At 53.2% G+C, this 24,679-nt stretch overlaps 2 protein-coding genes across 2 annotated transcripts in view; both read right to left on the bottom strand.

Moving 5' to 3' along the window:
• Positions 1-85: 85 nt before the first annotated feature.
• prrc2a (proline-rich coiled-coil 2A) lies at positions 86-22,768 on the bottom strand. The gene is given in 18 exon segments (XM_035429839.1): positions 86-4,746; positions 4,748-6,053; positions 6,321-6,585; positions 6,943-7,246; positions 7,418-7,641; positions 8,239-8,722; positions 9,352-9,444; positions 9,642-9,834; positions 10,621-10,723; positions 11,280-11,437; positions 11,572-11,654; positions 12,615-12,880; positions 13,917-14,060; positions 15,086-15,161; positions 16,192-16,288; positions 16,383-16,560; positions 16,995-17,146; positions 22,438-22,768. Coding segments are annotated over 17 exon segments (5,634 nt in total). The 5' UTR covers positions 17,110-17,146; positions 22,438-22,768; the 3' UTR covers positions 86-3,201.
• A 954-nt stretch (positions 22,769-23,722) lies between these two features.
• Positions 23,723-24,679, bottom strand: part of neu1 (neuraminidase 1) — an 8,594-nt gene continuing 7,637 nt past the window's right edge. Inside the window, exon 6 of the mRNA XM_035429693.1 lies at positions 23,723-24,679. This exon is cut by the window's right edge and continues 1,958 nt beyond it. The gene's annotated coding sequence lies outside the window, so the exon portion shown is untranslated.

The raw sequence follows: 24,679 nt of genomic DNA, 5'->3' as shown, positions 1-24,679 counted from the left end.
CCCTCTCCAGTCACTCCAAAAAAGCCAATCAAAACACTTCAACTGCGAGAGAGAAAGAAACCAAGACCAAGCCTTTCCTTTAAAACAAAAGAAATTTATTTAACTTTTTCCTCTGTATAATTTATTATAATAAGACACTTCTCTTCTTGTACATTGCTCCCTTGAACTTAAAAAAAATGGCAACATCTCGGGTGGGAATGTAAGTTGGGGTAAACAAACTCGGGATACATACCAGTTTTACATACACGCGTATATGACAGCTTCCATTAATGAACCATAATGTTATGATAACTTGCACCTGGTCCAGGTGCTCTAGTAACGCTGGAAATATATTACAACCTTTCTGCATATGAAAAAGAGGGAGAAATATATGCCGTGCCCTTTATGCGCGGATGCGAACAGTGTGAGACCTGTGTCAGACTCGAGGGTCCTCCTGAGCGGTCAGAAATATCTGCACTGTGTGCAAGCGAAACCAGAGCAGGGGACACTGGGTAATCTGAGGGGTCAGAGGTCAGCTGTATTCCCTGGGCAGTTAATGGGTCATGAAAGAAAGGTTCTCACTCCATTAGTTTAATAAGCTTCTTAATAATTATCATAATAATAATAATCCATTTTTCCTGTGCAATTATCCTGACAGATGTATGCAACTGTTCACGGTTTACACGCAGTCTAGAGCAGAGGAACTTGACCTCAGTTCTGGGGGACCCACTGTGTATGCTGGGTTTAAAAAAATTATTTTTTTACATCCACCACATGCAACGGCTCAACACACACTTACACGTTCTTCCACAATCGTATTCCTCAGAGTCTCATTTTATTATTGGTTTTTTTTTAAAACACAGTGCAAGTCTGCCGTTTCCTCTTTGGACTCTTTTGCTTCCCGCAAATAGTTTAGCGTCACCGACCGGGGGAGTCCAAACTTTCAGCAGTCAGGACCCTCCCCAACCCCCCCGCCCCCCCGCCCCAGGCGTGGCTACTGCAGCAGATTTTCACGAGGGGTCCCCAGGATCAAAGGGGATCCCCCCCTGCACTAGACGGCCACAGCTGGCCTTAAACGAGAGATTGCTAACACATGCGCATGACTGTCGCATCTGAGGCGCGCAGCAAAACATGCGCCTGAAATGCATCCGTGCATCCACAAAAAAAAAAAAAAAGTGCCACTCTGCGACTAGACTTTTTTTCTTCTTCTACGCAACAGAGAAACCCCAACTTACTCGTCGTGAAAAGGGAATCGGTACGTTTAAGAAAAGCAACCATTTAAAACCCAGACGCTGTCCTTCCAGATCGGGGGGGGGGGGGGGGGGCGGGGGCGTCTCGACAGCATGTTCGCCGATGGCATGTGATGCGACGTGACGAGTGTACCACGTCTTTGCAGGTGACATCTGTTTTAAGTCTTGAGTTCAGGGATGCTTTTCGAAGGAAACAAAAATGCAAAACAAAAAAAAAAAGTAAAGCTCTCGTCAGGCCACGTCTGTTGCGAACACTGGACACCTCTGCATAGTCATCCCGCCGCTGTCGGGGTCCTCACAGCGTGGGTGGAGTGTCTGCCATCGAAACGAGGACCCACAGCCATCGCTTCTGCTCAGCGGTGAACGAGGAGCCCAGACAGGCCCGAGATCTCACGTTCTCCTCCAACACACAGAAGGAAAATCCCGCACCAACATTCTCCTATAGTTTCACTTAATGACGTTGTTCTGTTTTCCAAACACACACACACACACACACACCCACCCCTTCCCCAAACAAACACATTCTGTCCTGGGGTGCACAGGGAAGGTCCTCAAGGGAACAGTGATCATGAATACGACCAAGCAGGTGTGGAGTTACTAACTAATACCACAATTCTTGAATCGTCGCCCCCTATTGGTGGCATGGGACTGGTACAAGGGCCCCTTCACAAAGCAGCTTTGCACAAGGCGGATGATCAGGCAGACACACACACACGCACGCACGCACGCACGCACGCGCACACAGGAGTGTTAATGAGGACCAGTAGATTCACAGGTGAACAATAATTTCCTAAAAAGAAAAAGTTTCTTGAAATAACAATCAGATCTTGATGCAAAACAAAAAAAAAATTCTTCAGACTGGAAAAAAAAAAAAAAGACCCGTTTATTCTCAGATATAAATCTAAGAAAGAGCGAGCAGTTTTGCAAGAAACCATTCCTCATTTAAGAGGAACACACTAAAGTAAACAATTTAAGCTTAAAGGCGACTTTCAGCCTCTAAAAGCGACTTTAAAGCGGACTAAAAACTAACGAGAAGATCTTCCTAGTCAGAAAATTATTTTTTGTACCATCGAACCACAGCAGGTGGAAAAATCTCAACAGAACAAACGTAACAAGACCGACAGGAATTAGAAAGCGAAACGGCAGCAGGTCAACAAACTCAAACCGCACCGCCACTGTTGAACGTGCAGCAAGACAACCGACGTCAGAACCGCCGATCGACGCGAGCGTGGATCAGCGAAGGGTCTGAATGAAGGGTGGCTAAAGTTTGGCGATCACAGTAGTCGCTGACGGGACTTGAGGTTAGAAAAGGAGATGAAAGGGCGTTGTACAAAAAAAAGATTTTAATGAACCTGCTTTGCAGCGAAAATTAGGGGAAAAAGAAAATTACACAACCCCAAAACATTACTGAGGACTGAAATTCAAATTGAAAACGGCAGGCAAAAACAATACACAAGAGAGGAGGAAATTCTAGTGTACAATTGTTCTCGTTAAAATACATAGCCCCACCCGCCCCGCCCAGCCCCGCCCCGTCCTCCCCCCCCCCCCCCCCAAAAAGGAAAATAGCCATTTTAATCCCTCCCCAAGGCTGAACTGTGGTATAATATACAAACACATACATATAAACATGGGCCTACTCTGGAAAGCATCTGAACCAAGGGCACCTCTACACAGTATGTGACCATTTACTGATTCTCCATTGTGCTTGTATATGCTAACTTTCCTTACGTCCTTCAGCCAAAGGACGCTTGCATTTTAAACAGACCCGAGAGGGGGTAAAAGGGACTATTCGACAAATTGCGAGTGTGTGAGAGAGAGAGAGAGAGAGAGAGAGAGAGAGAGAGAGAGAGAAGGACAGCACGAGAGAGAGAAGAGAGTGAGCGTATGTGTGAAAAGAATGTACAATAATGTGCTAGCATGTAAGGGGGGGGGGGCTGGGCGCACTTTCTGAAATGTTTCCAAAACGCTTGCTTCACTTGCGGTTTTTGGGAGAGGGCCAGTTGCCCCGCCTGTCACCACGGTTACCGCCGCCGTTCCCGCCCCCGCCCCCGCCCCCGCCGCCGCCCCCGGACGGCCCCCGCGGGCCCCTGGCCCCGCCCCCTCCGCCCGTGTTCACCCTGCGGGTCTGCCGGTCCGTCCCGGGCCGCTGGCTGGAGAAGCTCCTCTTGTTCGCGGCCGATTCTCTGGCGCTCATCTCCCTCTCCCTCTCCGCCGCTCCTCCTCCTCCTCCTCCTCTCCCTGGCGGGTGGTGGTGGTGATGGTGGTGGTGGGAGGGGTACGACCTCCCGCCCCTGCCCCCCCCTCCCCCGCCCCCCTCCCGGTCGGCGAAGTCGCTGCTCTCAGAGGCCGTCTCCCACTCCTCGTTGGCCTGGTCCGAGTTCTGGTTGGAGACGTCGGGCGACTTGGCGCCCCCTGCTGGGCTGGCGTGGGAGTGGCGGTGCAGCGGCGGTGGGTGGTGGTGGTGGGCGCCCGGGTGAACGGTGCCGTTGCTGCCGCCGCCCGACGCCGGCGCGTGGTTGGCGGGGGGCGGGGGGCCGTCGGTGGGCCCCTGCGGCGCAGGGGAGGCGGGGCGCTGCTGCTGCTGCTGCTGGGGGCCGGTGGCCGCGGCGACCCCGCCGTTGACGCGCGCGCTCTCCCGCTCCTGCTTCAGCCGGCGGAAGCGGGGCGGCTTGTCCTGCTGGTGCTGGGACCGGCCGTGGCGGCGGCGCCGGGGCGCGCGCTCGAAGCCGCGCGGGGGGAAGGCGGGGGCCGGGCCGGGGCCCGAGCCCGCTGAGCTGGGGAGGGGGTCGGGGGCCGGCGCCGGGGGGCCGGAGCCCCCGTTCTCGGGGCAGGCCTGGGGGCCGCCGGCGGGGGGCGGAGCCGGAGTGGCGGCGGCGTTGGCACCGGCCGATTCGGCGGCCTTGTCCTTCCTCTCCCCCTCTCTTCCGCGGCCCGCGTCTTTAGGGGGGGGCGCCTGCGGGGGGGGCTGCTGCTGCTGCTGCTGCTGCTTTCGGGCGGAGCCCGAGGACCTGGAGCCCCATCCCTGGGAGGAGGCGGCTCCGCCTCCCGAGCGATGCCCGCCGGCCACGCCCCCTCCGGCGCCGGCCCCGCCCCCTCGGCCGCGCCGGGAGGGCACGCCCCTGGGGGTGAAGACGCGGGCCTGGGGGGCCCTGTGGGGGGCGGGCCCGGCGGCGGCGTCGGCCCCCGTCCCGCCGTTCTTGCGCTGCTGCTGCCTGCGGTCCTGGCGCTCCGGGCGGTCCTCGCGGTCCGGCTCGCTGGCGGCGCTCTCGCTGCCCGTCTCCGAGCCGCGCTGGCGCCTCCTCTTGGGCACCTCCTCGTACTCGGAGCCCTCGCTGCGCGTCTCGCTGCGGTTTCGGGCTCGCCCCGGGTTGGCCCCGCCCTGGCCCTGCCTGCCGCGCCCGCCGCCGCCGCCGCCCTCCCCTTTGAAGGGATCCGGGTTGCCTTGGTAACCCCCGCCGGCGGCCGCCGGGCGGTAGTCCCTGCCGCTCCTCCCCCCGGGCCGGGCGCGCGCCCCCCCCGCTCCCTGCGTAGGCGCCCCTGTAGCCCCGGCCTCGCCCGTAGAACTCTCCCCTGCCCCGCCCCGCCCGGCCGCCGCCCCCCCTCGGGCCCGGGTGGTAGGCCCCCCCGCCCTGGTCGTAGGAGCGCTCCCGCTCCCCCCGCCTGCCTGTCTCCGCTTCTTTGGGACCTTTACCGCCTCCTCCTCCTCCTGCACCTCCTCCTGGCGGTCTCTCCTTCCCCCCGTTCCGCGGTTTGGCCGCCTGGGACGCCTCGTCTTTGGGGGGCGGCGGCTGGGAGCCGGAGGTGGGCGGGTCCTGCTTGCCCGGGGGCTGGTGGCCGTCTTGCTCTCTGTCCTTAACTCCGGGCGCCCCCTTCTCTCCTCCTCCTCCCCCTCCTCCTTCTCCCTCCCCTCCCTCTCTCTTAGGCTCTCTCATCACTGGCCTCTTGATTGGCCCCACCCTCTTACTGGCCGCAGCCGATTGGCCGGGGGGCTTGCCCTCCGCGGCCGCGCCGCTCGCGGGATTGGCCGACTCCTCCCCCGCGTTGGCGCTGGCCCCGCCCGTCGCCGTGGCGGCGGACTTCCTGCCGTGGGAGGGGGGGCCGGCCGGACGGGGGCCCCACTGCGTCTCGGTCTTGTGGTCCCGCCCGCGGTGGCTGGCCCTGGGGTGAGGCTGCGGGGCGCTGGGGTGGCTGTGGGCGTGGCCGCCCGCCTTCTCGGGCCTCCTGGCGGGGTGGGGGGCCGCGGGGGGGCCCGGCTCGCGGTCCTGCTGCGCGGTCGGCTTGCCGCCGTCGTCCCGTGCGGAGGACGAGGACGAGGAAGAGGAGGAGCAGGAGGAAGAGACGCTGGCGAGCTGCTGCTGCTGCTGCAGCGACGGCGAGGGGGCGGAGCCCTTCTTGGCCCCGCCCTCCCCGGCCCCGCCCCTCTCCCGCCCGTTCTCCGCCCTGTGGGGGGGGTGCAGGGGGAAGCGGGGCGGGGGGGCGGCGTGGTGGTGGTGGGGGGGGCCGCTCTCCAGGGGGGAGAGGTCGGCCCGGCCGTTGCGGTCGTAGTGGGGGTGGGGGGCCCCCCAGCCCTCCTCCTGGTGCCCGAAGCCTCTGTGCGGGTGGGGGCCCCCCCGGGCCCCGCCCTCGGGGAAGCCGCTGTAGTTGCTCCGCCCCCCGGGGAAGGGCTGGTGGTGTGAGGGGGCGTGGTGCCCAGTGTGCCCGCCCCCTCCTCCTCCTCCTCCTCCTCCCTGGGGTGCGTGGGGAGGCGGGGGCGTCTGGTTGGAGGAGCCCGACGGGGATCCGGGGGCCACGCCCTCTCTCAGACGCACCGGAGGCGTGTCACTCCTGGGGGGGGAGGGGGGGGGGGGCAGAATACCAGGTCAGCTCAAGAGCAGCAAGTCATCCCTCCAACCCTGTCTATTTATCTTTTCATTCTGCTCCATATCTCCCTTTCACGCTAATGTTTTACTCTCAAATTCAGAATGCACAGCAGTACATATGTCAGAGCGCTGTAATTTCAGTTGTTGACCAGCAGGGGCGCTGGTTTGCTACCGCACTGAAAACCATTGAAGAAAGTTCAGTAAGTAATAGGAATAGAGACAGTTCTCTGACCTGGAGCCTCTCCCGCCTTCCTCTTCCTCGTGGGGCTGCTTCTGCCGCAGCGGGGACCCCAGGCCCCGCCCTTCGCCCCCCACCCCCGAGGGGAAGACGTCCGCCCCCCAGGCCAGTTTGGGGTCCATGGGCGGCGTCCCGCGCTGGGGGTGAGGGGGGCCGGGGTGCTGCTGCTGCTGCTGCTGCTGCTGCTGCTGCTGCTGCTGCCTGTCGAAGGGCTCAGAGCCCGACCCCCCCGAATCGGAGCGCTCTCGCCCCATCAGACCTGCCACAGAGAGGGGGGGGCGGGGGTTTACACAGGGGTACTGTCCTGAACAGGATGGTCCCCCGAACCTGGCCCTGGACAGCTACAGCAGCCTCTGCTTTTCCCTCTCGCTCAGTACCTCATTAATCAGATAAAACAGCTCATTTGCACAGGTAACTGGCCGTACCTGGACTCCTCTGCTCTACACTGGCTGCTGCTTTCAGCCAGTACGTTCTCCCCAATGCATTAACAGAATTCTGAGTCTAATTCTAAGTGCTCTAGAACTCCGTGGCTTTCAGTCACCAGTAGTGATTGTGACATCAGCATTAGAATGTTCGGTTAATTACATGACACAGGCAGGCAGGCAGGAGGACTCACCGGAGGGGTGCATGCTGGGATAGTAGTCCATGTGTGACGGGCGGCCCGGCATCACGCGCAGGTCCATGTAAGGGCCCGCCATCATCACCCAGCGGGGGTCAAAGTTCATGGGCAGGGGAGGCGGGCGCCCCAGCGACCCGGGCGGGTACAGGGGGGGCTGCTTGGGCGCTGACTGGGGCGGGGCGGCGGGGGCAGGCCCCTGGGGGCCCGGGGGTGTCAGCGGGTTCTGGGCAGACTGGCTGTGCTGCTGCTGCTGCTGCTGCTGCTGCTGCTGCTGCCACTGCTGCTGTTTGAGAAGCTGCTCCTGTGGGACAGGGAGAGATTGGGCTGCTTAAGGAGGAACCATCACCCTTACAAATGCACACACACAAACAGACACACTCAGACACAGACACACACACACACACACACACACACACACACACCACAGTCTGTCCTTTAAAAAGGCCCACAGAGAGAAGGGCGCAGCTCTGACCTGCTGTTGCCGTTGGAAACGCGGGGGGAGGGACTTCTGGTACTTGGAGTACCCCTGGCTCGGAGGTCCGCCCCCGGAGCGTCCGGCTCCGCCTCCCAAAATCTCCGCCTTGCCCGCCGCGTCGGCAGCCCCGCCCAACGCCCGCACGGGCTCCTCCCTGGCTTCCCCAGAGAGGGCGGGGTCCGGAGGCTGGGGCTCCATGGGAACAGCGCACTGCTGGGAGTCTGGGGGTCAAAGGTCACGGGAAAGCCGGTCAGAACCAGGGGGGCGTAGCGACACACGGATCCAAATCAACGTCAGAACCAGGGGGGCGCAGCGACACACAGATCCAAATCAACGCCAGAACCAGGGGGGCGCAGCGACACACAGACCCAAATCAACGCCAGAACCAGGGGGGCGGAGCGACACACAGATCCAAATCAACGTCAGAACCAGGGGGGCGTAGGGACACACGGATCCAAATCAACGCATCGACTCAAAGGGCAGCGATACGACCCGATCGATGCGATGTGCAAAGACCGACGCACTTCGTTATGAATCACAGAATAAGTATTTATTTAAATGTCCGTGATCTCACGCCAGTTTTGGCCTCTACCACCGTTCACATTTCTGTAGCGTCCTTTCTCCTCCTGTTTAATGTGACAGTAAGCAGCTGTTACGCTGACAGGCTCATTTTGGCTGTGCGTGCGCGTAGCAGCAGGGCTGCGTTAGCAGCACCACACGTGTCCACCGTTTCTTACCGAATACGCCCCTCCTGAGTAATGCCCCGCCCACTACACGGGGGCGGGGCGCGAGGGCGTAGGGGGCGGGGCGAGACTCACCCGCGCCGGAGTCGTAGCTGCCGTTGCTGCCCGCCCGCTGCCTGTGGGTGGCGCCGGAGGGCCCCGGGGGGGGCGGGGGCTCGTCGGAGTCCAGGCAGGGGGAGGCCGGCTGGCTGGCGGCGGAGAGGGCGGGGCTGGGGGCGGGGCTGGGGGCAGGGCTGGGGGCGGAGCCCGCCTGATGCTGCTGCTGCTGCTTCTCGTCCAGCCGCTTCAGCTTCTCGGCGCAGGCGGCCCGCCGCTCTTCCTCCATGCGCCGCTCCTCCTCCTCGCGCCGCCGCCGCGCCCGCTCCACCGCCACCGAGATCTCCGAGGACGACTGCTTCCGCCGCTGGCGCCACGTCTCGTCCTCGTCCTCGCCCTGCGGCGGCGGCGTCGCCCCGGCGACGGGGGCGGGGCCCGGCTGGCCCTGCGGGAGCGGGGAGGGGGAGGCCCTCTGGGGGGCGGAGGAGGCGGAGTTCGGGGAGAGCTGGGGAGACGGGCGGTCCTGTAGGGGGCGGGGCAAGGAGAGGGGCAGGATGTGAGGTCACACGTCTTCCACACTCAGGATCAAACCCAGCTGGGACCGGCTGTTACCCCGCGGTGGGTATGGATCGCCGCAGTCGTGTGGTGGGCTGCCTCTCCTTTCCTCTGCTTCGCTTTGCGTTAGCAAACAACCACACATCAGAGGCCTGTGAAATGCTTCCAGATACAAATGTCACCACTGTTTGCCTGTTAGGTGACCATAAGACAGCCAATCAGAAGGAGACCTTGCCCCTTCCATGTGACTGTAATTTTAAAAAAACACACGATCACATGGAAGCTGTACGACCTTGCTGCTGATTGGCCGTCTACGCAGCACCCAAAATATAACAGTAGTTGTGTTTTATTTTTTTGTTTTTTACCTCCAGAAGCGTTTCACGCGGCCTCTGAAGTGTGGTTGTTTACTACCACGTCAGGTACAATTACAGAGAAACAGGCGGAGAAACAGGGACTACACCACACGGTGGCCGATTACCGTTACTGCGCTCAATAATCACTGTGGCGGTAAGACACACGCTAAACTCAGACGGTGTCACCGCTGTTCCACACTGCCGCTCTGACACACCCCACCAAACCTCAACCCCCCCACAGTACCTGTCTGTAGTAAGGATGGGGGCCCTGGCCGAGCAGGGGCCCCGGAGGGGGGGACGGCTGCTCCCGGGGGCCCGCCAGTCCGGCCCTCCGACCCTGCAGGGTGGGGGGGGGGGGGGGGGGGGCCCACGTTACCTCACTAACGGTCGAACGCACCGAGGAACATTAGAGACATACGCTTCACCACAACAGACACCCAGCCCCCGCCCCACACCAACCCCACACCAAGCCCCCGCCCCACACCAAGCCCCACAGCAACCCCACACCAAGCCCCGCCCCACGGCGACAGTCACCTGATAGGCCGCAGGAGCCTGGGGCCCCCCCCAGCTCCCCGCCCCCTCCTCGGCCCTGCCTGGCTTGCTGGAGGGGGGTGGGGGGGCCTCGTCGGGGGAGGCGGAGGAAGGAGGGGTGCGGCGGCTGTCTCCGCCCACCTCGGCAGCGCGTGAGCGCGGGACAGGTGCGCCCTCCAGGGGGCGCTGTGGCTCCCTGCACTCAGAGGAAGAGAGAGAGAGGGAGGGGGAGAGAGAAATAGGAAGATAGAAAGAGTGGGGTAGAGAGGGGAGAGGGATAAAGAAATGGACAGAAAGGGGGAGGGGGGATAGAGAGTTAGTTTTAGATTTTGGTGCCTAAATCCTTAAAGCTAACATTACACTTTTAGCAAACATTACACTCAGTCAGTGCCTACAGGCACCGTTAGCAAGCTAACTAACGTTAAACTGGGTCAGAATGCCAAAAGCAAAAAGGTTTAAATTAAAATACAAAGCCGAATTTAAACAAATAAAACTATTAAATAGTTCAATTTCTTTGCCTCTGCAATAAACAAGCTCTATTTTAAAGACTGCTTTGGTCCACGCGTCGTTAAAGGCACTGTTTCAGCAAAATCTCAACGATAACCATCCCTAGTTAAGCGGCATGTTTCTGGAGGTTTTCAGGGGAAAAATGTGGAAATATATGTGGAAATTTCTACCCAAAATTTGTAGAACAATATGCCCTGAATTCAAAACTTTAAATGCTCACCAAACGCTCCCCTATGTATTTGGGAAACAGAAAATATAAAAAAGACTATCTGAAAATAATGTTGCAGCCTGCCACAAACAGAGGGACAGTCAGTGAGCATTTTTGGGTAGACCTACACATCTGCGCACTGTGTGTCTAGACCTGTGTGTACGCATTCAATTGCAAATGTGTTCTTTTCTGTGCTTTGGCAACATCTCGTCCTGCTAATAAAGTTTTAAGAGTTTGAATTTGCGGGCGCGCCCCCTCTCCCCTCACCGGGTGCCGTTCTTGGCCTCGGCCCGCTCTTCCTCCCCGTCGTCCTCTCCCTCGTCGTCGCTGAACTTCAGTTTGGCCGAGTAGTCGATCTCCTCGTGCGCCCCTGAGCCGTGAAGACAAGCGGAGTGAGGACGCGGGCGGTGGGATCACAGCAGCGACACAGCCCTCACACTACACCCCTCTCCAGCCAATCACTGAGCTCCGTACCTCAGCCATCCGCTCCAATCAGGACAAAGCCTTTCCTGACTGGTCTATAATGATCAGAATCTTTTGCTGGATTTGTAAGGACCACGCAGACCCTGTGCACTTCCGGTTAACGTTGCTGCGATGACCGTTTCCGTTAAACTTTCTATAACAGAGCTGTTTCATTTGTGTACATTTCTGCAATTACGATTGTTAATGACGTGACTGTTTCTGTTCACATGATTTCAACCTTGTTGTGTAAACTTCAAACGCTCTTGCGTTGATCGTTATTTCTGTTAAACTTATTATAACAGAGTTGTCTAATTTGTGTACGTTTCCCTAATCGTGAGGATCGTTACTGATGTTTTTGTGATTACTGCTTTTGTTATTGTCACTATAACTGCTATAACCGTGCTGTGTGTGTTCCTGTAACCATGACGGCGGGCATCGCCGTGGTTACTGGCTCGGCCCCTCACCGGCCCAGCCCTCGTCCCCGTCGTGGTCCAGCTCGTCCAGCTCCTTCAGGTCGTCCTGTTTGAGGATGGGGGGGCGCTTCACCGCGTCCCCCCCTCCCCCGCGGGGGCCGCCCGAGGACCGTCCGTCGGGCCCCGCCCCGCCCTGCGCGCGAGCGAACCTGAGGGGAGGAAGAGGAGGTGAGGAAGAGGCGGAGAGACGCGGGAGGCAGTTACGAGCTGTCGTTCCCCCCCCCCACCCCCCCGCACCCCCATCCCGTGCATTTGGGGTTAAGCGGTAAATTCGGGGCCTCACCTGGGGGCCTCAGCAGGGGTCGGGTACCTGTAGGGCCCCTGGGGGCCGTACGGGGGCGGGAAAGGCAGGTACGGAGGGTACATCTGAAAAGCCAAAAGGACAATCGAGTGTTATTCATTTTAAAAAACTTGTTAAACCAGAGTTCCCCAGAGTACGCCCAAACAGGCATGGGGAGAAGACACAACCTCCAGATTAGCATGCATAACAACACTCACACGCACACACACTGACACCTGACACAGACACACATACTGACACCTGACACAGACACACATACTGACACCTGACACAGACACACATACTGACACACACACACTGACACCTGACACAGACACACACATACTGACACCTGACACAGACACACATACTGACACCTGACACAGACACACATACTGACACACACACACTGACACCTGACACAGACACACACATACTGACACCTGACACAGACACACACACACACACACTGACACCTGACACAGACACACACATACTGACACACACACACATACTGACACCTGACAGACACACATATACTGACACTCACTCACACGCACACACACTGACACCTGACACAGACACACATACTGACACCTGACACAGACACACATACTGACACCTGACAGACACACACATATACTGACACTCACTCACACGCACACATACTGACAGCTGACAGACACACACATACGGACACTCACTCACACGCACACATACTGACACCTGACAAGACACACACATACTAACACAGACACACACACATACTGACACTCACTCAAACACACACATACTGACGCCTGACAGACACAAACATACTGACACCTGACACACACACACACATACTGACACTCACACACACACATACACACACACACTAGCTACAGGAAAAGCTCAAGTGCTTATATTCAGAAAAACTCAGTTCCCCCGATCAGAAGAATTACTGTAATCAGTAACTCAGAGACCCATGAATTAAACCGAGATGGCGCCGCAGTCTGGGATTTAAAGATGGCTGCCGGTCGTTTCGGCTGTGTGACGGTACTCACGAAGGGGGGCATGACCCCTCGGTATCCCGGGAACTGGGCGCCGACGGGGGGCTGGGGCAGGGGCAGGGCGGGGCTGCCGGCGGGGGGGTTCCTAGGGGGCGGCGGATGTGGGAGGGGCCCCTGCTGGTGAGGCGGAGGGGGCGGGCCTCCCCCGGACGCCCCCTCCATCGCCAGCGCTCCCCCCGCCCCGCCCTCCGCCGTAGCCCCCTCTCCGGGCGGGGTCATCGCCATGGCGCGGCCCCCCCCGTCCCGCCAGCTCGTCACGTCTGGGGGGGGGTGGAGGGAGAGATTGAGGAGGAACAGCAAAGGGAGAGATGAGAGAAAAAGAGGGGGAAGTTGGAAGGGAGAAATAAAGGCAGAGAAAGAGGGAGACAGAGAAAAACAGGGAGGGAGGGAGAGAGAGGGGGAGAGAGAGAAAGAGAGCACAGCGTGAGGCTTAGATTTGCAGCGATTTCCTGTTACAGAACCATGTTGGGTAAAAACCCAGTTATGGCACAGTTACGCAGTTCGCTGCGTTCGGTCTGGTAGCCTAAATCTCACCAAAAAATATCCAGAATTAAAATTTTAAAAAGTTTCCTAAATTACATTAACGTTTTCAACTTTGCAAATAAGGCCCACAGAATAACCGATGAATCGGCTGATGGCTATGGGCCGTTTAAAGCTAACCAGACGTGGTAAATCTGCTTAATGTGCTGCCTTGCTCACACACCCCTGTCAGCAGGACACAGGGAGGGGGGCTCACCTTCGGCTGGGTAATCCCCCTACCTCACTGTGTCACACAACCCTGAGGCCCAGCAGCAGTACAGCACAGCACAGCTAAGCACAGCTCTCATACAGCACAGCTAAGCACAGATCCCAGAATATCACAGCTTAGCACAGCTCTCAGTGTAGCTCAGCTCTATAGCTCAGCGCTCAGTATATCTCAGTCTAACTCACCGCTCAGTATATTCCAGTATAGCTCAGTATATCTCAGCTCTCAGTGTAGCTCAGCTCTATAGCTCAGCTCTCAATATAGCTCAGTATATCTCAGTGCAGCTCAGCACTCACTCTGGGGGCGGAGGCTTGGTCCGGGCCCATACCACTGATCTGCAGTGTATCTCAGCTCTCAGTGTAGCTCAGCTCTATAGCTCAGCTCTCAGTATATCTCAGTGTATCTCAGCTCTCAGTATAGCTCAGTGCTCAGTATAGCTCAGTACTCACTCTGGGGGCGGAGGCTTGGTCCGGGCCCATACCACTGATCTGCAGTGTATCTCAGCTCTATAGCTCAGCGCTCAGTATATCTCAGTATAGCTCAGTACTCACTCTGGGGGCGGAGGCTTGGTCCGGGCCCATACCACTGATCTGCAGTGGCCGGGTCTCTGCCAGCTCGCTCCTGGTCTCCGGCCGCCTGCAGGGTGGGAAATTCCTCTCGAGAGAATGGCGACGGTCGGCTTGATCCCTTTCCACCTGGGGGGGGGGGGGCAAAAGAGAGAGAGAGAGAGAAGGAGGGAGGGAGGGAGGGAGAGAGATACTTAAATGTTGGAGGAATGCCGTCATACATGTTGACATGATTTCGTCAGCATTTCAATTTTTTCATTTTGACTGCTTTCAACGTTACGTGCAACGTTAGACGAGCTAAATTAACTGCAGCTTACTACAGCAGTGAATTTAAAAATAACCACGGTGGACTACGCTCAATTGCCCAATGACAACGCTCGCGGTTCAGCTGTCAGCTCATTAACGCTGTATCTGCTGACTTCTAACGTATCGTTATGCCGTGCAATCAGACAAATTAAAATAGCCAAAATATGCGCTAATACTTCATGTAAATATGCAATATCTCTTCTCAATGGAATGAATGGGAAATAGTTCAGGATTTGGCAATTCTATGCAAATACCCGAATTATGATTATAATCCTTAATGGGATTAACTGCATTCTATTGTATTATCATTAACCTGCATTGTTTCATTGAGAAGACTGTACAGAAAAATAAAATTCTGAAAAGCCTTTAATGTTGCTTAAGGAACAATTAACACCGAAACGGATGGTGCAGGCATTCGAGTGAATGTATGGAAGTAGTTTCAATACTGTAAGCTTGCATCTGTGGATTCATTGAGTTCAAAAGTTCATTAATATTATACCGCAAGTTATAATTATACCGCAAGAGTGGGAAAACTGAAATGCATATCAAAACATTGCATTTCCAAATTAATATTTCCCCCGCAAATTCTGGCACATAGAATATGTAATTTTTTATTGTATTTTTTATAACTTACATGTCAATGCACTGTGATAGTCCCTTGAAGACCAGAACTTTACACTCTAAATGTAGCTAAACAGGGGGATTCGCTGTGTTGACTTGCCGGGGGCAGTACCGACCAGCCGGATCGACCGCAGTCCCTCTCACACAAAGTCACCACCTAAGCCCTGTTCTGAGCCAGGAAAAACCCTGACAGTGGTGTAGGGGGACGGACAGACAGACAGACTCACCATCTCCTTGTGCTCCATGTGTAACACTGGCCTGAGCCCAGGACCTTCCCCCTGCGGCCAGCGCCGAACCCGGAGCCTGCAGCACACACACACGCACACACACACACATACACACACGCACACACACACACGCACACACACGCACACACACACACGCACACACAAACAAGATCAATTCTAGGCATGGGAACCCATTTAAACCAATTTTAAAGCTTTTCTCCTTTGTTTACTCATTCAGCCCTTATTTAAAGCTGAGAGACACACCGGGGGAAGAGACCCTCATTTACAGCTCAGCCGAGTTACAGCAGAGCAACACCACACATAGCAAGCTCATTTAAACAGACGCATGTAAACGCAAGCGCATTTAAACATACGCATGTAAACGCAAGCGCATTTAAACATACGCATGTACACTCAAGCGCATTTAAACAGAAGCATGCAAACTCAAGCGCATTTAAACAGACGCATGTACACTCCAGCGCATTTAAACAGACGCATGTAAACTCAAGCGCATTTAAACAGACGCATGTAAACTCAAGCGCATTTAAACAGACGCATGTAAACTCAAGCGCATTTAAACATACGCATGTACACTCAAGCGCATTTAAACAGAAGCATGCAAACTCAAGCGCATTTAAACAGACGCATGTACACTCCAGCGCATTTAAACAGACGCATGTAAACTCAAGCGCATTTAAACAGACGCATGTAAACTCAAGCGCATTTAAACAGACGCGTGTAAACTCAAGCGCATTTAAACAGACGCATGTAAACTCAAGCGCATTTAAACAGACGCATGTAAACTCAAGCGCATTTAAACAGACGCATGTAAACTCAAGCGCATTTAAACAGACGCATGTAAACTCAAGCGCATTTAAACAGACGCATGTAAACTCAAGCGCATTTAAACAGACGCATGTAAACTCAAGCGCATTTAAACAGACGCGTGTAAACTCAAGCGCATTTAAACAGACGCATGTAAACTCCAGCGCATTTAAACAGACGCGTGTACACTCCAGCGCCTGGAGCTCTGGAGCGGTTCTGAGGGCAGCAGCGAGCCCGTCTCCGGTGGGTCCTGTGAAACGGCGGCTGGGCTGGGCCCGTACCTCTGGCGCTGGCGGGGTTCTCGGCCGCGTCGGCGCAGGCGTCTGCGTATCCGCAGGCGGCTGCGACTCCGGCGGCGGTGCTGACGACGCATCGGTACTGCGGGGCGGGGCAAAGGGGGCGTGGTCAGGAAGAGGGGCGGGGCGTGGCGGGGAGAAAAACGGGGCGGGGCCGTGAACGCGCACTCACTCACCTCTTTGGGTCGGCAGGCTCCTGCTTGCTTACCCATCCTGAGCCGTCTTTGGGGACGAGCGAGACGTTGGGGTCGATGCCTCTGTTCTCCGCTTTCAGACTGGGCAGGCTGGCTGGGGGGGGCATGCGCCGAGCGGAGGCAACTTTACCGAGAGACTGCAGGCCATGGCGGGGGGGGACTGCGCCGGCGGGGCGGGGCGGGGCGGGGCGGGGGGAGAGAGAGGGACCGTCAACACACTGATACATCAGGGACAGCACCGCTAACACTGACTGAACACTCCAGGAGACGGTTTACTCAGGTGAGCTGAACACTCTCCAGGAGACGGTTTACTCAGGTGAGCTGAACACTCTCCAGGAGACGGTTTACTCAGGTGAGCTGAACACTCTCCAGGAGACGGTTTACTCAGGTGAGCTGAACACTCTCCAGGAGACGGTTTACTCAGGTGAGCTGAACACTCTCCAGGAGACGGTTTACTCAGGTGAGCTGAACACTCTCCAGGAGACGGTTTACTCAGGTGAGCTGAACACTGGCAGATGCTGTGCGTTCAGGCTGCGGTCGCGCGTGTGAGGAGGGGGAAGGGAGGAGGAAGAGGAGGAGGAGGAGGAAACTCACCAACAGGCTTCTGTGCTTCCAAGCTCTTTCCTTTGTAGGTGTCAAACAGGTTGAGAGACGCATACTTGGATTTGCCGTCCTTCCCCTTGGTAGTTTGCCCAGAACGCTCGGACATTGCGCTGTCCGCTCATTTAGTATGGTGAGCCCTGAGACTGGGGGGGGGGGGGGAGAGAGAGGGGGGGACACAGTCAACTTTCAAACACCTCCCACAGAGCGGGCAGCAATAGCAGCCAATGCTTTCATTTACATTCAGTCATTCAGACACGTCCCTTATTCCAGGCCCTTAATTCCAGCTTCCTTAAAAAATGTTAAAAATACAACAACAACAAAAAAACACACAATCCGTACAATCCGCCTCTACTTTACACCAGGGGAGGCCAGGGGAGGATGGGCTCCCCCTCTACAGTCGAGCTCCCCCCGAGATGTATCCCCATTGGGGAGATTTGTCCCGCCACTGTTTGAGGATTTTCCTTCCCACTGAGGAAGTTTTACCTCATGTGCTTGCTATCTGGGGGTTCAGGCCTGGTTTTTTTGCTCTTTTCCCGCTGTTCTATAAAGCATCTCTGACAGTTTTCTGTAAAACGTGTTATACAAATAAAATGTATTTATTTCTACAGCTGGATATTTGTTGAAGCAGCTCAGGCTGAGTGCCCTCGCTCAAGTGTGCAGTGACTATGCCCTGACCGCGGAATCAAACCGGCAACCTCTCAGTAAAAAGCCCAAGTCCTTTGCCATTGTACTACAGGAAGCAGTCTAACCAAATACAGCGTGAAACACCTGCACACCCTGGTCATCAGAGAGTGATTTCTAGAACAGAAAATTTCCAGCGAAAACATTCATCCAAAAATAACGCCAAGTTAAAATAAATCCATTTTTTTTCCTGAAACGGCCACAAAAATCAGTCAAATTTTACCGATAAAGTGCATTTTACAAAGCATCAGCCGCGGCACGCTTCACGGCACGGTCAGGCCTAAAGCGTCACAGAGAGCAGCAGGCCAGCAGGCCAGCGGGGGCAACGGTTATCCCAGCGGATGGAACCTCTTCCTCCCACGGCACCACTAAACCAATCACGCGTCACGGCACCGCTAAACCAATCACGCGTCGCGGCACCGCTGAACCAATCACGCGTCGCGACACCGCTAAACCAATCACGCGTCGCGGCACCGCTAAACCAATCACGCGTCGCGGCACCGCTAAACCAATCACGCGTCGCGGCACCGCTAAACCAATCACGCGTCACGGCACCGCTAAACCAATCACGCGTCGCGGCACCGCTAAACCAATCACGCGTCACGGGGCCGGCGGACGCAGTCGCCGCGGACGCGGGCCGGATTTGACGCCGGACTGGAGCAGGGCGAGCCGCCTGGCAGCCCTCACGGACGGAACGGGGCGAGGGAGGGGCACTGGTCGATTTTCAGGGCTCCGGTACCCGAGGAAACTCAGAGGACGCATCTGCATTTGGAACGCAGAATAGGGTTGGCTGCGTAAAACACTATATGTAATGGAGGGGGGAGTGGTGCTGATGATTACCCCCCCCCCAGGTCAGTAGTTTATGTATTGGTTTTTCCTGCAGAACCACTCAATGCAGATGCAACTCAAGCCGTTAAATGCAAGCCGTTGTGTTTGAGTACAGATCCTCCTCACACTGCCGCCATTTTGATTACAGATCCTGCTCACACCGCCGCCATTTTGATCCGACCGGACCGAAGGCGCCATGGAACAGAAAGGGGCTCAGCCCGAGCGCCGCTGCTCGTATCCTTGACGATGCCAACGTTGAAAATTCATCGGCTTTAGAGCCACACCTGCCGCTGACAAGCAGGCGGCGGAGTAAGGATTCTACAAGCCAACACCGCTGCCCTTAAAACACCAGACTGCTACAGCGGCAACGTAAAAAACAAAAAACTAAACAGAAACGAGTCATCAGGAACTGTTCGTTCACATGCATTTATTATCCAGTAGCCTTGTCTTTCACCAACTCAAGCAAACAAACATGCCCATCCCAAATGTAGGAAGAAGAAAAAACAAGGGGAATTTATCTTAGCCACTGGTAACCCGTAATGAAAGCTAAAGCTACTGTTCTGAGAAATAACCATGCAATGCAGAACAGGGGCACATTGCAATTGGGACCACAGAAGAGGATTATGAGATTTATCTGTCATCTGAACAGAACAGAAATAGAAAAATTCATAAAGCACCTTTTTTTAAGCTTTTAACAACATTTAAAGACAGGGCTCAAGCTCTACGCTAACATTTTTTCCCTCAAGAAGCACGTGGGCTCCTAAGTTTAAAAATTTAGGAACACACCAATGCAGGACAACTAATAGATATGCTACAAATTTATTTTACCAATTAGCAAGAGCATACGTCAATTTACAGGAGCAGAGGCCCCTAAAACTGAAACACTTCAGAGCCCTGAAAGACCATGCAGGTTTGTAAAAAAAAAAAAAAAAAAAACTAAATTGACATTTCCTGTGTTCTTCTTCAGCGTCCTACCCACCCCAAAAATTCTTTCCTTCCAAAAATTGAAGTTATCTGAGGCTCTGTGTCACCCCCACCTGCACCTGGACCATTGCAGCTGGACCCCCTCCTGCCCTGGAGCAAGAGGCCTGGACTGATGTGACACAATGCCACCAGGGGGCGGTATTACATACCAGGGGAGACCAGCCTCTCTCACAGACCAACCAGGTCTCGACAGTGCTCCAAAATTTAGGAGCATTTTTCGCACCTGAAAACTGAAGTGTGCCAACTAAATGGAAAAATAATTTTGGAGCACGTCTACTAATTTGGATGCCTGAGTGTGCTCTTAAATTTTTCAACTTAGGTGCTCCTTGGAAAAAACATAAGTGTAGAGCCCTGACAATGCAGGCAGCCAGTGAATGTTTGAGATGTGGTTTGGAGGAACTAATTTAGTGGTACCCTAAAAAGAAAACCAAGTTACAAGCTCAGTGGAAATGCAATACCCGACAGGCCTTAGACTTGTGGCACCACCCTGCAGTGATTGGGCAACGGCGATCTCCACCCCGGCAGACCGCTCTGTTCCTGGGGAGGCCTGTACGTTACAGGAAATGGGACGGTGGGATGGGGGGGGCGGAGAGTCTTGCCAACGTTCACAGGACATCCGCCCCATAACACACGTACTGCACCTTGGGGTCGGCAAGAAGTGGCGTTGCCACGGCAATGCCAAATAAATTGTGTTCTTTGGAGTCTGCCTTGAGAGAAGGGGTTGCTTCCATGGCAACGCCAGAACCGAGTAAGAAAGCTATACAAGCTCGCCAATAAAATCCAGTGACATAATCCGTCCGTCTATTTGCTTTCTGTCAGGTGAGGGGAACGCCCTCCTCGTTCTGACACCCGGGAGCAAACGCAGGTGGGCAATGCTTCTTCCCGCCCATTCACAAGTTACCACGGCGAATTCAAAAGGCATCTGAAGCGAACCCAGAATTTGGCGATGCAGGACAAACTCGCACGACACCTCTCGACTGAACTTCTAAAACTGAACGGAAATTTGCGGAAATAGATCAATCAACACCTGCCGTTACCGGTCTTATAATTTCAGTCCTGTCTGGCTCATTACACGTCTTCCCTCTGTAATCTAATATTATTAGAACGGGCTTAATCGTAAGGTTAGGGATACCATGCCACAATCAAACGTACTGTTTTAAACCCATAGTACACTGATCCCAGCCTGAACACATTCTTGAATGGTACGGTCAAATACAACCGGACTAGCGATTAGTTACACTTGGAAAAGACAAAATATATATTCCATGACACCGGTGTGATTAAAAATGTTTCACACGTATGTATAATAGCTTACATTCTTCCAGGTAATTAATAACATTGCGACTGCAACCTCAAACTCTAGACGAAACCTAAAAATGGATGCTACACCAACCACGGCGCCAGCAAGAAGCGATAATCATAACTGCACGTCGTTTGATCAGTAAGCTTTATCACAAAGGTAATGTTAGCCAAACCATGGATGTTGGACAAATATTAGAAGCCGGCTACCAAGCGAGAAACATAACTAGATTAATAATATACATGTCAGCAGGGCGAACATCTAGCCATCTATTCAAACAAGACAGCTAGCTAACAACAGAAAGACATGTTGACCTGAATCTGAAGTGACGTCTACCATAAATGTCCAACCCTTTTTAGCTAACTAAAGTTAGCTAACAACCTTACAAATATCCTACGCACCACATAATTGAATCGGCCAACATGATCTAGCAAAATAAACATTTGACATAACACATTGCATCATTGCTTTCTTCTGTATATGTACAGGACGTTAGCTACCTTATTAATAACCGCAGCTAGACGCATTTTTCAGGTGTTTACACAGAGCCCTCGGCTGGCTAGTCAGCTAACAATAAATCAACTACCTAGCAACCTGGAGGGCTCCAACAAACCACTGAGATCAGAAAATTAGGTCGGTGGACACAAGTTACGCAGCGACTCATAAGTGGCTAGCCAACGTTAGCCTTGGACGTACGTTAGTTTGAGGCCTTTCAGCGACTGCACGCGAATTATTAGGCAGCTAATTTACAGTAAAGGTACAGCATCGACACAGCGAATGCAAACCAGCTAGTCAGCTTCGTATGTGGAACGAGTAACGTCAACTAACATTATTAGCTAGCTAGGTAAGTTAATAATATAACGTTATAGCTAACTTTATCTGAATAGCCACGCCATATTCCCTTACATCCATGAACTATTTCGGCAGTTAGCCAATAGGTGTTTTTTCCTAAAACAGCAGATGGTTTGTTCACGTATTTAACGTACATAACCTGTTAGCCTGCTACGCTGTAATGGTTATGAGTTAGCTAGTCAGCAACAGCATAATGAATGCACGAACACCGGCTAACTAGCACTAGCCACATCCAAATGTGGCCGCTGCATCGAGGAATCTTTGGCTAGATACCGCTTCATAACAGGAAAACAGCCCCACTGAATAACAGACGATATGTATCTTGCGATTTGCCCTGGCGTTTATAAACGCAATGGACACAAAATGAACCGGCTTTATGAACCTCCGACATTTCTAAACGCTTATACTCGAATTAGCCACCTCAGAGAGAACAAAACAAAATGGCGGCAGTAGGCTAGGCCCAACTGCTCGGACAACAACAAGCCGGCTGCTGTTACATCAGTGTGGGGGAAGAGGGATAATGATAACTACGACGTACCGTTTCCTAAAAGTGTGTCTTTATTTGAAACGAATATAAACTGTTACCAGTTTCTTAAACGAACGTACACCCAATACTCTCACTGCATTTCTAGATCACGCTAACGTTCCTACCCAACGTCTCACATTTAGCTATGCTAGCCATCGTGCTAGCTTTAGCCAGTCAACAATGGTAGCCAGTTAGCTTTGGATAGATTGCTTGCTACTGGTTGTACGTCAATCACAAAAAACAACAATAACTGAAATACTGACCTGGCCTTGTCCCGACTTGTTTCGAGGTTGTATCGCTGAGTAATAAAACGGTTAGCTAGCTAGCTTAACCACCAATCCCAATTAGCTGTAGCTAGCTGATAGCTAGCTAGCTATCCGAGAAGCCCGGATAAAAGAAATATATTTAAAATATAAAATCGGAAAGGGGGCTATTGTAGACGGATGTACTTGATTCAGTTCACTGGCACTCCTTTTTCTTTTTTTCCTCCACAAAAATGTAAAAAGAAAAAGAAAAAATATTACAGAGCGAGGCAGGATCCGTCACTACAAGAGCCGTCAACGGCTACTGGAGAACGGTGGATCAGAAGGGGCGGAGAACAGGCGTCGGAGAGGCGGGGCTAGATTAGCATAATGAGTTCAGAATCCGCTTTTCGACCAATCAACGAACGAGTAGGGGCAGAATTGATTATCATTTGCATGGATTTAAATCACACCCTGTCCCGGGCGTAGCGAGAGTCTTTTTTTCATTTACGTAATGCCTTTGAAACACATCGACTTGCGCACCGGATGCGAAGACCGCAAGTTGCTTGTCCTCATGAAAGCAAAAGCTGCGTATGTGCCGTGAATTTGTCTAACTTTCGATTGCACACACCCACCTTTGATCCCAAAACTCCCGTTATTTAAATCTGCCTTATTTCCTTGAAGTAAAAAAAGGTGTTTTGAGAGAGGAGAAAAGAAACGTTCTCCCACACGTGACTTCATAACCCATACCTTTCTTTATACAAACAGATGTAATGACAGTGAGTGACAGTTGAGACAGGTGGCTTTCAAAGTGTACACTCTGTCCTCAGTGAAACTTGCGATACCATTTCAGTTTTTCTTTCTCCATTACTCTACACTGTGCCGTCATACCACAGTACAATACATAGCAACCCATCCCACCATCCCACAAGTCGGGACAGTGAGTGGACAGCTGTGCTGTTGACAATGACTTGTTCTGCCGCATATTTTATTCTATTTCTCAAAAGAAGTGCTGACGTCAACCTGACATTGAAAGTCAACGAACGGGACTCAACCTGAGACTGAAGCCTACGGCAATGCATGTTTTTATCACTAGGTGGCTATGTGCGTTTTTAGCGGTTATTCCAGACTCCATCGACAATTGAACACCAAAGGCTAACTTCAAGATTCATTCAATTGATTACAGCTAATCTGTGTCAAATTAAAAGAAGACTTGCATCATTGTTTTTTGTTGATTCGCCATAAATCCAATATTTTAAATTATGGTCAATGTGATCTGGCAAAAACTTTTGACACACATACACAATTGCCTTTTTTGCTGAGGAAAACAGGTAATTTATTATTTACATAATTTACAGATATTGGAAAGATACCAAATGATCCAAAGTTGAGTTCTTCAGTTCATACAACAAATGCAAGTGAATTACAAACAGATCAATGACAGACTATGCCAGCTTACACTGATATGAAGTCTCAGTGATACTCATGTTAGTTAATATTGTTTTCATATTTTGTTATTTGACACTGACTCTCCTGGAAAATTACCAAAAATTCAGTTTTCAGGACAACTGAATGAAAAGGGGACAGAAATTTTGGAACAAAAGCAAATCGTCAAGATATAGCCAAGTAGTAACACAAAGAAACTACACATACAGCATATGCACACATGTACCCGTGTACACAAACGGACACACACGCAACAACACACACATTTCCCTTTATGTACGAAGAAGGATTTTAATGTCCACCACCAAAAAATAGTAAATAGTAAATTCATTCGAGAACAGCGAGTGAAAACGTTTCACTCCATGGTTATCCCCGAGTGAAGCAAGCAGATCAGGTCTGCTTCTTAGAGACAGTCTGTATCGCTGCCTCACAGAGGAGGAGGCGGACACCTTTCCCTGAACGCTGGATACCACTTCTGTTTGGTAGCACGTCAAAATTATAATTATTTTATGCCTTCATAAAACCCTTCTGTCATTTAACATTTCAAGGCTATTGCAAATGCACTTGTATGGCTATTATGATGCATGCAGGAAAGGGTGGATTGAATCAAACTGCTAAGCATTTTGAAAAAAAATTCTAAAAAGTGGTATCTCTCTCCCACATGCCACCATATGTAAAAAAAATCAACACAAGACTTCCCGGGGAGGAAAGGTGTGCTTAAAACATGAAATCCAAAATACATGGAAATGTATCCTTCATATTTGCTAAAGTGTCTTGCATACTGCATGGAGGAAAATATTTCACTTATTTCCACTGC

This window comes from Anguilla anguilla, chromosome 8 (genome assembly GCF_013347855.1).
Source record: "Anguilla anguilla isolate fAngAng1 chromosome 8, fAngAng1.pri, whole genome shotgun sequence".
Taxonomy (NCBI): domain Eukaryota; kingdom Metazoa; phylum Chordata; class Actinopteri; order Anguilliformes; family Anguillidae; genus Anguilla; species Anguilla anguilla.
The sequence above is the reverse complement of the archived record's forward strand: the minus strand, read 5'-3'. Positions and strand labels throughout refer to the sequence as shown.